This window comes from Syngnathus typhle, linkage group LG2 (genome assembly GCF_033458585.1).
Source record: "Syngnathus typhle isolate RoL2023-S1 ecotype Sweden linkage group LG2, RoL_Styp_1.0, whole genome shotgun sequence".
In the NCBI taxonomy this organism is placed as follows: domain Eukaryota; kingdom Metazoa; phylum Chordata; class Actinopteri; order Syngnathiformes; family Syngnathidae; genus Syngnathus; species Syngnathus typhle.
Window position 1 is genome coordinate 24,465,561 of NC_083739.1, and position 14,945 is coordinate 24,480,505.

The 14,945-nt window shown below is 43.8% G+C and overlaps 1 protein-coding gene across 1 annotated transcript in view; it reads right to left on the minus strand.

Moving 5' to 3' along the window:
- Positions 1 to 14,598, minus strand: part of LOC133150083 (peptidase inhibitor 16-like) — a 34,554-nt gene extending 19,956 nt beyond the window's left edge. The window contains 2 exon segments of the mRNA XM_061272380.1: positions 4,067 to 4,217; positions 14,217 to 14,598. Coding sequence (XP_061128364.1) covers positions 4,067 to 4,217; positions 14,217 to 14,510 — 445 coding nt within the window. The 5' untranslated portion in view covers positions 14,511 to 14,598.
- Between the last annotated feature and the right edge of the window lie 347 nt (positions 14,599 to 14,945).

Consider the following 14,945-nt stretch of genomic DNA (forward strand, 5'->3'; position numbering starts at 1 on the left):
TACGCGAAAACGGACTTCTAAAGGAACATAAACGTACATTTGGAACAATACTGAAGTCCTAAAGGTTAGAGACACGTTTCCTCAATTTAAAAGTTTTATTTTGACGTTTAAATGTTTTTTTTAACTTGGAAAGAAAATCCACGATGTAGTGAAGCCGCGATAAACGAAACGCGAAGTAGCGAGGGATCACTGTAATGGATAATTACTAGGGGTGTAAATCGCGGGTTTTGTCACGATACGATATAATATCGATATAAAGAACTACGATACGATATTTGCCGATATCTTAAAGCCTGCTGCGATTCATTCACGATATATCGCGATATAGTGCTCTACGATCGATTTTTTTTTTTTTTTAATAAAAAATATAGAACAATATCCTGATTTACAACAATTCATACGCAAAATCAACAAGGTACTGCAAACTCTTTATTTAGGAAATTACAAGAGTATTGTAGTATACAAATTGCTTACTTTAACACTGAACTTTGATGTCGTGTTTTTTCTTTAAATGTGCGGCGAGATTTGTGCTCCCTGAATCACCGCATGGCAGGATTTACAAACTGCACGTGTCTTGTCCGTTGAGCCATCTTTTCTTTGGAATCCAAAGTGCTTCCAAACGAATGACTTGAAGCCTAAAGGGGAGCCAATTTCCTCGTCTTTTTGGACACTAGCCATAGCACCAGCCCAGGAGCCGCGTACTAGTTGTCGACTCCCCTTTCACGTGCAGCAACGCCGCGCACTGCTCCCTGCTCCCGGAAAGAGGAAGCAAGCAACAATGAACTGGATTTCAAAATAAAGTCGCGTCTAATGTCCGAGGTCAAACACGGCGATATAAATCGATGTTTACCTTTAGCATCGATGCCAATAAATCGTAGAGCATTATATCGATTAATCGATGTGTATCGATGTATCGTTACACCCCTAATAATTACTATTACTATGTCAATTGTTATAACGGCGTAACAGTTACTAACAGTAGGAAATCTTAATCTCTGACACTTCCAGCTCTACTTACAGCCTTTTTGTTAGTGCCATCATCTCTAAGCAGTGCAACATAGCTAGTTGCACCTACTGCCTTGTAAATGTCCTCCTTCACTAATAATAATAATGATAATAATAATTTTAAATAATAATAATAATAATAAATAAAATGTTACAAATGAAAAAATCAAAATGGAATAAGACTTTTTGTATTCACCAAGGTCGCTTTGACCCCTGCTCTGCCCCTCTGTTGTAAGACGTTCCACAGTCTATTTTGGGGCCTTTACTGTTTTCATTAAATTTGTTGGTCCGAGGCTCCATCCAATGAAAACATGATATATGTATCATTCCACGGTTATACAGGTGACAATCTATGTCCCACTAAAATGATGCGTTCTCCTTAAGGATGCATTCTACTTAAGATATTTTTCCTCTACACCCAGTGAGCTCTACACCCTTTATAGGGTTCTCAAGGGAGCATGGTGATTTTGCCCAACCAGTCTGCATCTGTTTTTGTGCACTTGGAGAAGGCATTCGACCGTGTCCCTCGGGAAGTTCTATGAGGGGTGCTTTGCGAACTAATTGATAAAGGTGGTTTAGTGCCTGTATCGCAGATGTCAGAGTTTGATCCGCATTGGCAAAAAGAAGTTGGATTCCATCCCGGTGATGTTTTGACTCCGCTAAGGTTGCCCTTTCTCACTAATTCTGTTCGTATGGACAGAATTCTAGGCGTAGCCAAGGTGTTGAAGGGGTTTACTGAGCTCAGTATTGCATCTCTGCTATTTACAGGTGATGTGGTACTGTTGGCTTCTTCAAGCCATGATCTCCAACTCTCACTGGAGCAGTTTGCAGTCGTGTGTGAATCGGTTAGGATGAAAATTAGTACCTCCAACTTTGAGACCATGGTCCTCAGTCAGAAAGGGGTAGAATGCCTTCTACGGGTCAGGAATGAGATTCCAAGAGAATTAGTTCAAGTATCTTGGGATCTTGTTCATGAGTGAGGCCAGGATGGAGCATGACATAGACAGGCAGATCGGTGCAGCCTCTACTTTGATGCAGACTGTCATGTCGCTCTATTATGGTGAAGAAAGAGCTGGGTTGAAAGGCAATGCTCTCGATTTACCGATCAATCTACGTTCCTATCCTCCCCTATGGTCTCAAGCTGTGGGTCGTGACAGAAAGAACAAGATCTCGGCTCAAAGTGGCCAAAATGAGTTTCCTCCACCGAGTGTCCGGCTCTCCTTTTGAGATAGAATGAGAAGCTTGGTCATTCGGTTGAAAAGAGCCAGATGAGCTGGCTTGAGCGACCTGATTAGACTGCCTCCTGAATGCCTCCGTGGTGAGGTGTTCCGTGCATGTACCGCCAGAAGAAGGCCTCTGGGACAACCCAGGACACGCTGGAGAGTCTCTTGGCTGGCTAGGGAATGCCTTGGGATTCCCCAGGATGAGCTGGACGAATCTCCAGTTGTTGAATCCAATTCATTTCATTTTAGACAGACGGCCTTAGTAAAGCCCTTCTTTCTCAACAGTAATCCGTGCCTGGGCTTCTCGGATCGATTTTTCGAATGGCAACGTCTTACAGGACAAGTTAAAAGGAACAGGATAATGTAGTCAAATAACGTATTATGACAAATTATTACTACTACTACTAATAATAATAATAATAACAATAATAATAATAACAATTAAAGTTTGAGTTTAATATAGTCCTGAGTTGATAAAAAATGAGCAAAAGAAGATGGTATGAAAATAAACAAAGATGACAATTTTACAAAACAGTTAAAATACGTAATACTAAGAATAATGAAAGAATAACAAGCTTGTAAAGCATACAAAATTTGTAAAGCAAAGTTATTTGCAATGAATGAGTTAAACAACAAGTTAAACAGTTATAGAAAGCTAGAATAATAGTCATGTTAGTGTTTATCTTTGTGCAGTTATTTTTCAAAAACAGAATGCATTTGAACCCAAATGAACAGTTTAAAAAAATGTCAGTTGGAGGAGGATGTGAACAGAACAAAAGTGAAGAGAATTATTGGGATCAAATTAATTACTTGAATGTACCCAACACAGTACGTACTGGGCACTACATTTTGGCCACAGGATTTTTACTCCTTCACCGACAGCCAATGTGCTCTGCTTTGAATCCTTGTACTGATGTCTGAGAGGGAGGATGGGGCATCATCCATTAAAGCCTGGCACCAATTTACTACACAAATGACATACATTTTAAGCATGCTGTGAATTGTGCAGCTTCACCATTATTGCAATATGTTTTGTATGCTGTATGGCTCAGGGTTAGGGTTAGGGTTAGGGCAGCTACAAATGTGGTTCTCTCACTCACTTAAAACCTGCAAATGAAGCTCTTATTAGCATTTGTGATGTGTGAGTGTGGTATGCCATCTCACTGGCTCTGCTCTGATGTGATGCGTTCAAGTTTGCCATAGAAAATTTCCAATTCTTCCACCCCCAGATGTATACATTTACGCAATGTAAAATGTATTTAAATATTATATCATGTAATGTGGTTCAATTATGTAATTAGCGATGGGGTCAGATATTGTGGTATGTAATACCTATGAATATTCTCTGTGGTATTGATTCAATTGGCACTATACTGTTCTCGTGGGCTTCGAACACGTTTCAATTCTCATCCAAGCAGACTTCATTAGTTCATGTGCAAGGCTAAATAGGATAACATTAACACATACGTAATAAACTCAAATAATCCACCGAATTCGTTTTATGCTTGCTGTACAATGACAGTCAAGGCATTTAATTCAATTTGGTTCTATTTTATTCTATTTCATGTCGCGTGGTCAAATAATGTAGTTTGAAATGTGGTCAATTAATGTAGTGTATAATGTGCCAAAAAATGAAACATATAATGTTGTCAAATGATATAGTCCATAATGCGGTAAAAATAGGGTAGCATTAAACGTCAAATAATGTAACATGTCATGTCATCTGTAGTATGTAATATTTTCAAGTAATGTATATAATGTGGCCCCATAATGTAAACTTAGCTGTTTCACGAGTTTTCATTGACATCTTCATGTGCGTCCTTTGCAGTCTCACTCACCCAGAAACCACTTCTCCAGCGCCACCCGCAGATCCAAGGGTCCAGTGCCAGCGTACAGGTTTTCTCCGGTGTCCTCATTGTCTGGGTTATGGTTCCAGATGCACTTGGCGGCATAGCCCTCAGCCAGTAGCTTCAGCCTTGGGTCCCATTTCTGAAGAAGCAGTGACTGAGTTGAATGAGGCCTCACAGGTCATTATCATATCTTGTCACACACATATCTTTAACTTGAAGATTGAAAAGTATTGACATTTACTCAACTGCAGCTGGAGGGAGACCTTTATTTGTCCAACAAAATAAGACACTATGTTTTCTCTATGAGGGTTGAAATACAGTTCCAGTCATCCATCCATCTTCTAAGGCAGTGGTTCTTAACCGGGGGTGCTCGCACCCCCTAGGGGTGTGAGAATGCTTCCTAGGGGGTGAGAGGATACCCTGGGGGAAATTTACAATTTTTGGGGATAATGGTTGGGTAACCGAAAAAAGTGAGAAATTCTGGAAATCAAGAAGTCATTGTGTTAATTGGCATTAGGGATAATGCTAATTAAGCCTTATAGCTGTAAAGTAAACCAATTATTATTATAATAATTATTTAATATATATAATATATAATAATTTTTATTTACCGTTTTTTTCCATGTATAGTGCGCCCCCATGTATAGTACGCACCCCTAACAATGGCATGCTGATGCTGGAAAAAAGCTTGTACCCATGTATAATACGCACCCAATTTTTATGATTTTTTTTTAATTTTTTTTTTTTTTTTTTTTTTTTTTTTTTTAAGTCCCAAAGATCGTCACACACGCAGGGAGGCAATGGGTCCCATTTTTAAAGTCTTTGGTATGGTCTTAACTAGGCTGGATGTCATTTTTTTTGTTGGCGTTGATTTCTCCGACTGCCCCTAAACGCACCACCGCGCTCCGTGCGCACACGGCGGCTCTGTATGGGAGAGACGTTGAAGAGGAATAAAAACACCCTTGGAAACCAAAACTTGCCCCTCGTCGTGACTCGGAGCCGCAACAAATGTTTCGGATTTGTGTAGGGTACATTGTGAGACAGCAAACGAGCAGGTGATCGAGCAAGCCTTGTCTGATACGAGAGCATTGCGGTCGTATGGAGCGTGTTTGAAATGAACAGCAGAGACGAAAGGAACAAGGCAAAGTGTTGTGAAATAAAATATTACCTGTAATACGCATTTTGTTATTTGCTGATTGAAACTGCTAATTAAACTGTGAATTGAAACTAATAGGTGGAGAACTGAACTCTCGCTCTTTATATAGCTGACGTGTCTTGCGCAACCGTTCTGCGCATCTGTAATGGCGGCCTCCGTATGACGTCCGGTCCGCGATGGAGATTAAAAAACAAACAATATTTGACAATAACACACCATCGAGGATTGCACCATCGCATCAAACGATGTGTCGTCAATTATGAATTTTACTAAGTGTGTTGGGCAGGATGGCTGAATGCGATGCGCGATTGACAACAAACAAGAAGAAAGGTGAGTTTTATTTCGGGGGAGATTTGTCATGTCTCGTCCCCAGTTTTGCTATGTGTCTTGGTTGCCATAGTTTCTGTTCGTGTCACCCCGCTCTTCCTGTGTCACCTCAATCGATGTAACGTGTTTTGTATTTAAGTCCTGTCTGCCCCTCGCTCACCGTTGGATCATTGCATGTGTTACTGTCATTCTGTTCCTGTCTTTGGTAATGTCACCCTGTCTTTTTGTTCCACGACTTTGTCGGTCAGTCCTGCTGTTGGTTTTGTTGTACCATGACTTTATTTAAAAAAAAAAAAAAAAAAATTAAATTTTTTTTTCTTTGTACCCATGTATAATACGCACCCCAGATTTTAGGACAATAAATTAGTAAAATAATGCGCACTATACACGGAAAAAAACGGTAATTATTATTATGATTATGATATCAATATTGCTTTTTATCAATTCTGGAAGGAGGCGCGAGAACTGGTTGGTGAATTGAATGGGGTGCGAACAAGGAAAAAGGTTAAGAACCACTGTTCTAAGGCTTATGCGGAATCAGGTTACTGCGGCAGCAGCCAAAGTAGAGAAGCTAGAATTTTAGGCCCTGCCCAACCACTTCGAAAAGCTATTTCGTGGTAGCACAAGGCGGCCAGTCAGAAGAAAAATATAGGGCCCCAAGTGGGCCCCAACCTTGCATCGACAAGAAAACTGAGTTAAACCCATTTTTATCCGGAGCGCACAGGCAGTCATCTATCAAAATAGAGCACGTAGTCTTTCCAAAGCACCCAGAGTCAACCCTGTGCACTGAACAATGCATCAGGGAGATGTCCAGGAGGCATCCTAACCAGATGCCCAAGCCACCTCATTTGCATCCTCTCAATGCAAAGATCAGTGGCTCTGCTCTGAGCTGGATGACAAAATCTCTCACCTATTTCTAAGGCTACGTTTACGCTAGGGGTGTAAATCGCGGGTTTTGTCACGATACGATATCATATCGATACAAAGAACCACGATACGATATTTGCCGATATCTTAAAGCCTCCTGTGATTCATTCACGATACATCACGATCTACTCTACTCTACGATCGATATAGAACAATATCCAGATTTATAACAATTCATACGCAAAATCAACAAGGCACTGCAAACTCTTTATTTAGGAAATTACTAAGTGCTTCCAAACGAATGACTTGAAGCCCAAAGGGGACCTTATTTCCTCGTCTTCTTGGACACTAGCCATAGCACCAGCCCAGGAGCCGCGTAGTTGTCGGCTCCCCTTTCACGTGCCTGCTCTGCTCACAACACAACACGCCACGCACTGCTCCCGGAAAGAGGAAGCAAGCAACAATGAACTGCATTTCAAAATAAAGTCGCGTCTAATGTCCGAGGTCAAAAACGGGCGATATAGATCGATGTTTACGTTTATCATCGATGCCAACAAATCGTAGAGCATTATATCGATTAATCGATGTGTATCGATGAATCGTTACACCCCTAGTTTACGCTGCAGCTAATATCAGATTGTCTTGCCCATATGAAATACGTGTCCGTATTTTTTTTATGCAGTGTGAACAGACAATTGTGATATATTCAAACGCAACCATTGCTTCTTTGATGTGGATATGAATCACATATGTATGCAATGCTTCTGCAGGATGAGCGCTCATCTGATGGAAACAGATAGTTCACTGTGGCGACCCCTGAGGGGAAAAGGCGAAAGTAAAAGAAAAAGAAGGTTGTTTGGATCAGCAATTTCAGTTAAATATATCATATAGCAGACAAACACAATGATATTGGAGAAGTGAAATGAAGTTTATAGAATTTACAGAAAGAGTGCAATCATTACTTAAACAAAAGTAGGCAGGTGGATGCATTTGGGCACCCCAACAGAAGAATGACATCAATATTTAATAGATTGTGCTTTTGCAGAAATAACAGCCTCTAAACACTTCCTATAGCTTCCAATGAGAGTCTGGATTCTGGTTGAAGGTATTTTGACCATTCTTCTTTACAAAACATCTCCAGTTCAGGGTATTTAAGGTGGCCAGTTGCAGGTTGTTCTCCTCCTTGCATCTTCTCTGAAGAATGGCTACATGGGAGCCTCAAAACAACTGACAAAGGACTTAAAAACAAAGATTGTTCAACAGCATCCCTCCCTCCCTCCATCCATCCAACTTCTTCCGCTTATACGGGGTCGGGTCGCGGGGGCAGCAGCTTTAGGAGGGACTCCCATACTTCCCTCTCCCCAGCCACTTCATCCAGCTCATCCGGGGGATCCAAAGACGTTCCCAGGCCAGCTGAGAGACATAGCGCCATTAATGCTGCCGAAACTAAGACGGCTGTTGTCGCAATACTGCTGCCAGCCGCCCCTCCGCCCCTCCCCCCAATATAAAAACAATTTTGTCAACGGATCTACACGATTCACGAAAATGATACTCCAGACGGAAAAAAAACACGGAAATCCGCGGAAGATTCTCATCCCTGTTATCCGGGGTCGGGTCACGGGGGCAGCAGCTTTAGGAGGGACTCCTTCCAGCTCATCCAAGACGTTCCCAGGCCAGCCGAGAGACATAGTCTCTCCAGCGCGTCCTGGGTCGTCCACGGGGTCTCCTACCGGTAGGACATGCCCGGAACACCTCCCCAGGGAGGCGTCCAGGAGGCATCTTGATAAGATGCCCGAGCCACCTCATCTGGCTCTTCTCAATGTGGAGGAGCAGCGGCTCTACTCTGAGTCTCTCCCGGAATACCAAGCTTCTCACCTTATCTCTGAGGGAGAGCCCGGACACCCTACGGAGGACACTCATTTTGGCCGGTTGTATCCTGGATCTCGTTCTTTCAGTCACGACCCATAGCTCGTGACCATAGCATAGATCGACCGGTAAATTGAGAGCTTTACCTTTTGGCTCAGCTCTCTCTTCACCACACTGTCACGTCTCGTCCCCGGTTGATTTATTATGTGCATATTGTCATAGTTTCTGTCCGTGTGCCTATGTGCTCGCCCCTCCCCTCCTGTGTCCCCATGATCAGTGTGATCATTCTCACCTGCCTCTTGTTACCTGTCGTGTATTTAAGTCCTGTCTGCCCCTCACTCCCCGTCGGATCATTGATGTCGTCACGTTTGATGTCTTCACGTTGATGTCGTTCTTGTTTCTTTTGGTTCCTGTCTTTGTCAGTTCTGTTTCGGTTAGCCAGTCTGTCAGTCGGTCCGTTAAGTTATGTCAGTTTGCCGGTTCTGTTAGTTTGTTCCCCTTATCCTCTCTTCCAACTACCTTTTCCCTTCAATAAACCCTGGTCTAAGCTGCATTTGGTTGCCCTGCTCCATTCCGATCCGTGACAGACGACAGACCGGTACAGAGTCCGCATCACTGCCGATGCTGCACCGATCCGCCCGTCGATCTCGCGCTCCAGCATCATGGATACAAAAAGCTAGACTTCAGCTAGAAAAGATGTCAGCTGTCAGTTTGCACTGTGAGGAACATAGTGACAAAACGGAAGATCACAGCCACGGTTGTAGTTAAGGCCCGGAGTGGCAGGCCAAGAAAAACCTCAGGTAAGCAGAGGCGAAGGAAGGTGCAAACAGTCAAAGTCAACCCACAGAGCAGCTCTCGTATGTGAGATTGCTGTTTGTGGACTTCAGTTCTGCCTTCAACACCATTGTGCCACAACGCCTCATCAGCAAACTTGACGCGCTGGGCCTCAGTACCTACCTCTGCAACTGGCTACTGGACTTCCTCTGTCAGAGGCCACAGGTAGTACGTGTTGGCGACAAAATCTCCGCCAGCATCACGCTGAGCACGGGGGCCCCCCAAGGCTGCGTGCTCAGTCCGCTGCTCTTCACCCTCCTGACGCATGACTGCACTGCAACCTACAGCGACAACCGTATCGTGAAGTTTGCTGACGACACGACTCTGGTGGGTCTCATCACCAAGGGAGACGAGACTCAATACAGGCTGGAGGTTGACCTTCTGACCACGTGGTGCAGGGACAACAACCTCCTGCTGAACGTCGACAAGACCAAGGAGATTGTTGTGGACTTCCGGAAGGGTCACACCCAACACCTGCCGCTGACCATCGACGGTGCTGTGGTGGAGAGAGTGAGCACCGCCAAGTTCCTGGGGGTGCACATCAGTGAGGATCTCTCCTGGTCCACCAACACCGCATCACTGGCAAAGAAAGCCCAGCGCCGCCTGTACTTCCTGCGGAAACTCAGGCGAGCGAGCGCTCCTTCGGCCGTCATGACTGCATTTTACCGCGGCACCATTGAGAGCGTCCTCTCCAGCTGTATTGCTGTTTGGGGTGGCGGCTGCACTGACTACAACTTGAAGGCCCTGCAGCGCATAGTGAACACGGCTGGTAAGATTGCTGGTGCTTCGCTCCCCTCCTTGAAGGACATTTACACCTCCCATCTCACCCGCAAGGCGACCACGATTGTGAGTGATGTGAGTCACCCCGCTCACTCTTTGTTCGAGCTTCTGCCCTCTGGGAAGAGGTACAGAAGCCTGCGCTCCCGCACCACCAGACTCTCAAACAGCTTCATACTCCAGGCTGTTAGGATCCTGAACTCGCTCCCCCGTTCTGCGTAGCGTCTTGTACTTTTACTGTCTGTACTGTCTGTATGCACACTGGCTCTTATTTGTTGTGTTATCTGTTTATTTATTGTTTATTATTACTCTTATTATTTATTGTTTGTGCTTTTTTTGTTTATGATGTTTTTTTCTTTTGCGCTATGCTTGCTGGCTCCGTTTTGCTCCTCTTATTTATTGTGTTATCTGTTTATTTATTATTTATTCATCACTCTTACTATTGATTGTTTGAATTTCTGCCTTCTTGTTTTTATATTGTGTCGCGTACTTGTATGTCTATCGTGTTATGTGTCTCGTCACCGTGGGATAGAGAAAAACGTAATTTCGGTCTCTTTGTGTGTTGTGACATGTGGAGAGATTGACAATAAAGCTGACTTTGACTTTGACTTTGACTTTGACCTACAACATGATCTTGCTACAGATGGAGACACTGTGCATCGTTCAACTATTCAGCGTACTTTGCACAAGGAGATGCTGCATGGGAGAGTAATGCGGCAGAAGCCTTTTCTGCGCACATGCCACAAACAGCGTCGCTTGAAGTATGCTGAAGCACATTTGAATGAGCCAATTTCATTTTGGAATAAGGTGTTGTAGACTAATGAAACTAAAATAGAGTTATTTGGACATAACAAGCGACGGTATACATGACGGAAGAAGACGTTTCTGACTGGGCAGGGGAGAGATTGCTTGGAAGATTACTGACATCGTCCGTGAATCTTAAAAATTGTTTCGTCAGTTGTGGTTCTACCATGTTACTTTAATTTAATCCCACTTGAAACATGAGTCCTAAAGTTGTGGGACCACTGAAATTGCTGCACACAACACTTTTGATTATCTATACACTGGCCTCTTAATTGCACACAAAAAATTGCAGTGCACAGCAGAGCAGCAGTTGCTATCGCACCTGGGTCATTTGCACCATTGTGTTTACCCCATTGTGAGGCATTGTAAGGGCACCTTACAATGATCTTTGTAAGGAGATCATACAGCACTTTATCTACACCATTCGGTAGCAACCTCCCACTAGTGTCACACACAGACACACGCATTCGGTGTAGATAAAGTGCTGTATAAGTGTAGTCCATTTACCAAATATGGGGTAAACACAATGGTGCAAATGACCCAGGTGCGATAGCAACTGCTGCTCTGCTGTGCACTGCAACTACACCATTCGGTGCCCTTACAATGCCTCACATTCACCCATCTACACACACACACACACACACACACACACACACACACACACACACACACACACACACAGACACACGCACACACAGACACACGCACGCACAGACACACGCACGCACAGACACACACACGCACAGACACACACACGCACACACACGCACACACGCACACATTCATACACTAGTGGGAGGTTGCTGCCATGCCCAATGAGAGCAAATTAGGGTTCAGTGCCTTGCTCAAGGACACTTAGACATGGTCACCAGGATTGAGGTTTGAACCCACAACCATCGAGATGAGAGACAGGGTTGAGAATAGAACCCATACCCATCGAGGTGGGAGACAACCACTGCATGCCACAGAGGGAGGCATTTTTTTTGCTGCAAACTTGAGTTTGAGCTACACAAGTGACATGATGTGAAGATTGGGTACCAAAGTGTGGGGGGGGGGTGCGTGCGTGCTCGTAACACGCAACAAATGCGACAAGTGTAAATAATTAGGGCTGCACATTCTCCTTTTTCTTTCAAGGCTCTCTGCATCTGTACTTACTTAGAGTTTGGGCACACACACACATACGCAAACACGCACTCACCAAAATAAAATTTTTTACAGGTTTTCTCAGTTGGTTTGGTTTTCTCAGATGAGAACTGAAATTCACAAAACAACTTGTTCAATCTTCACTTTATAGTGTTAGTCGTCTATGTAGTATGTATGTGCGTGTGTGTGGGCGCGTGTGTGCGTGTGTGCGTGCGTGTGTGCGCGCGTGCGTGTTCACACCCCTCTTTTTTTTTTTGAGAAATCCGAAAAAAAAATCATGTTTGTGAAGGTGTTCACCTCCATATTAAATGTGACCTCACTCAGTCTGTTGTGTGAACATATGCGTCCCCAAAGCCCGGCAAAAGAAAGAGATGACGTAGCTGCCAATGTAGCGTTTGCGGAAATAGCGGTCCAAATATGCAGGTTCTCGGACAATCAAAATAGTCACTCTCCCTTCCAAGTAGTCTAACGCTCCTCGCTTGCACGAAGCGCATGATGATGCCCTCGATATACGCAGCCTGGTCATTCAGACCCCGGTTGCATTGCAAAAGATCTGATATCTATCTACCGTTCTTTTCCGTGTATAGTGCGCAAAATTTAACTAATTTATTGTCCTAAAATCTGGGGTGCGCATTATACATGGGTACAAAAAAATTGTAATTTTTTTTTTTTTTTTTTCTTTTTTAAATTTTTTAAAGAAAGTCATGGTACAACAAAACCAACAACAGGACTGACCGACAAAGTCGTGTAACAAAAAGACAGGGTGACATTACCAAAGACAGGAACAGAAACCACATCATGACAGTAACACATGCAATGATCCGACGGTGAGCGAGGGGCAGACAGGACTTAAATACAAAACACGTTACATCGATTGAGGTGACACAGGAAGAGAGGGGTGACGCGAACAGAAACTATGGCAACCTAGACACATAGCAAAACTGGGGACGAGACTTGACAAATCTCCCTCGAAATAAAACTTGAAATCACCTTTCTTCTTGTTTGTTGTCAATCGCGCATCGCATTCAGCCATCCTGCCCAACACACTTAGTAAGATTCATAATTGACGACACATCGTTTGATGCGATGGTGCAATCCTTGATGGTGTGTTATTGTCAAATATTGTTTGTTTTTTAATCTCCATCGCGGACCGGACGTCATACGGAGGCCGCCATTACAGATGCGCAGAACGGTTGCGCAAGACACGTCAGCTATATAAAGAGCGAGAGTTCAGTTCTCCACCTATTAGTTTCAATTCACAGTTTAATTAGCAGTTTCAATCAGCAAATAACAAAATGCGTATTACAGGTAACACTTTGCCTTGTTCCTTTCGTCTCTGCTGTTCACTTCAAACACGCTCCATACGACCGCAATGCTCTTGTATCAGACGCTTGCTCGATCACCTGCTCGTTTGCTGTCTGTCACAATGTACCCTACACAAATCCGAAACATTTGTTGCGGCTCCGAGTCACGACGAGGGGCAAGTTTTGGTTTCCAAGGGTGTTTTTATTCCTCTTCAACGTCTCTCCCATACAGAGCCGCCTTTTTCACGTCTGCACACCTTTTTCACATGCGCGCACGGAGCGCGGTGGTGCGTTTACAGGCAGTCGGAGAAATCAACGCCAACAAGAAGAATTACATCCAGCCTAGTTAAGACCATACCAAAGACTATAAAAATGGGACCGATTGCCTCCCTGCGTGTGTGACGATCATTGGGACTTGAAAAAAAAAACAAAAAAAAAAAGAAAAATTTAAAAAAATCATAAAAATTGGGTGCGTATTATACATGGGTCCAGGCTTTTTTCCAGCATCAGCATGCCATTTTTAGGGTGCGTATTATACATGGGGGCGCACTATACACGGAAAAAAACGGTAATGTAGGACTACATATATGAAACTGCCCCAGGTTGTGTTGTGCTTGAAAGAATGGAATTGAGACATTCAGATGGTCAAATCAGATACAGGTCTCATATCGACCAAAAAAGTATTGCAAGCCTCGTTTTGAACTGGGGTCGAGCCACAGTGGAGATCGGGCTTTTTAGACCTGCCATTTGGCTTGCCAGGCTAATAAAATTATGAATGTTTCTTGTAAATATCAGTAAAAAATAATGGCGTTAGGCGTTATGATTTGAACAACAGATTTCGAGTATGCAATTAATGTATGAAGCTATTTTTTCTTTGCAATGTGAGTGAAAGCTTAAGTTCCTGGATAAAACCAATGTAAGTACAGGAAGCACAAATTCAAGCCCAAACTCATTATTGTGAAGCAGATGTGCTCACTCGGTGACCATCATGCCTTCCTTAATGAAGATAATTTATAGGTATTCAATACATAACTATTGTGTGCAGTTTTCTTTATCTTACCAGGGGCAACATGGCAGAGGAACTCGGGGACACCTGTCCTCTGTAGTAGTTGTGGAGCTCAACCAGGAGCTCTTCCTCCTCCTCACCAAGGAGGCTCCAGGCTCCAGGAGCCAGTAGCGTGCCCAGCAGCAGCCAAGTCCACAGAGGTACACCTGAGGCTGTGGAGAAATTGCACATGAACCCCCTTTTCACTGGCAACTTGCTGACCTTCTGTAGCTCTAACGTGTCCCGTAGTTGCATGTTGGGAAACAAAGTCCTGGGAGTGTTGGAGGAGGGTCCGTCCAGAATTGTCATTGCGTGTGTGCTGTCGTAACCAAGGTGCAGATGTGTGCCTTGATCGCCCCCACAGCAGCTTTAAGTGCGCACGGGTCCTTCCCCCATACACAGGCACACACATATTGCATCCTCCTCTTCCTCCTCCATCATCCCTCCCGCCTCCTTGTTTCATCAAGTGAACGTCAGAGTCACAACATAACATCCAAACTTTAGCCACCATCTACACACAGCCCAACTAAGCAGGATATTTCTTTAACTGTGTGCTTTTTTCAGAAATGCTGCATCCTCCATTCCAACTATTAGCATCTGCAGCAATGTCTCGTGTGACATGAAATTTTGCTTTTAACACAGGAAAGAAATGTGTCAGGTGTCTTTGCTATAACAGTAATCCAGGATGGCACCTTACATTCAGATTCTCTGTAACTAGTGGGGAAATTTGCTGGTCGATTTGAA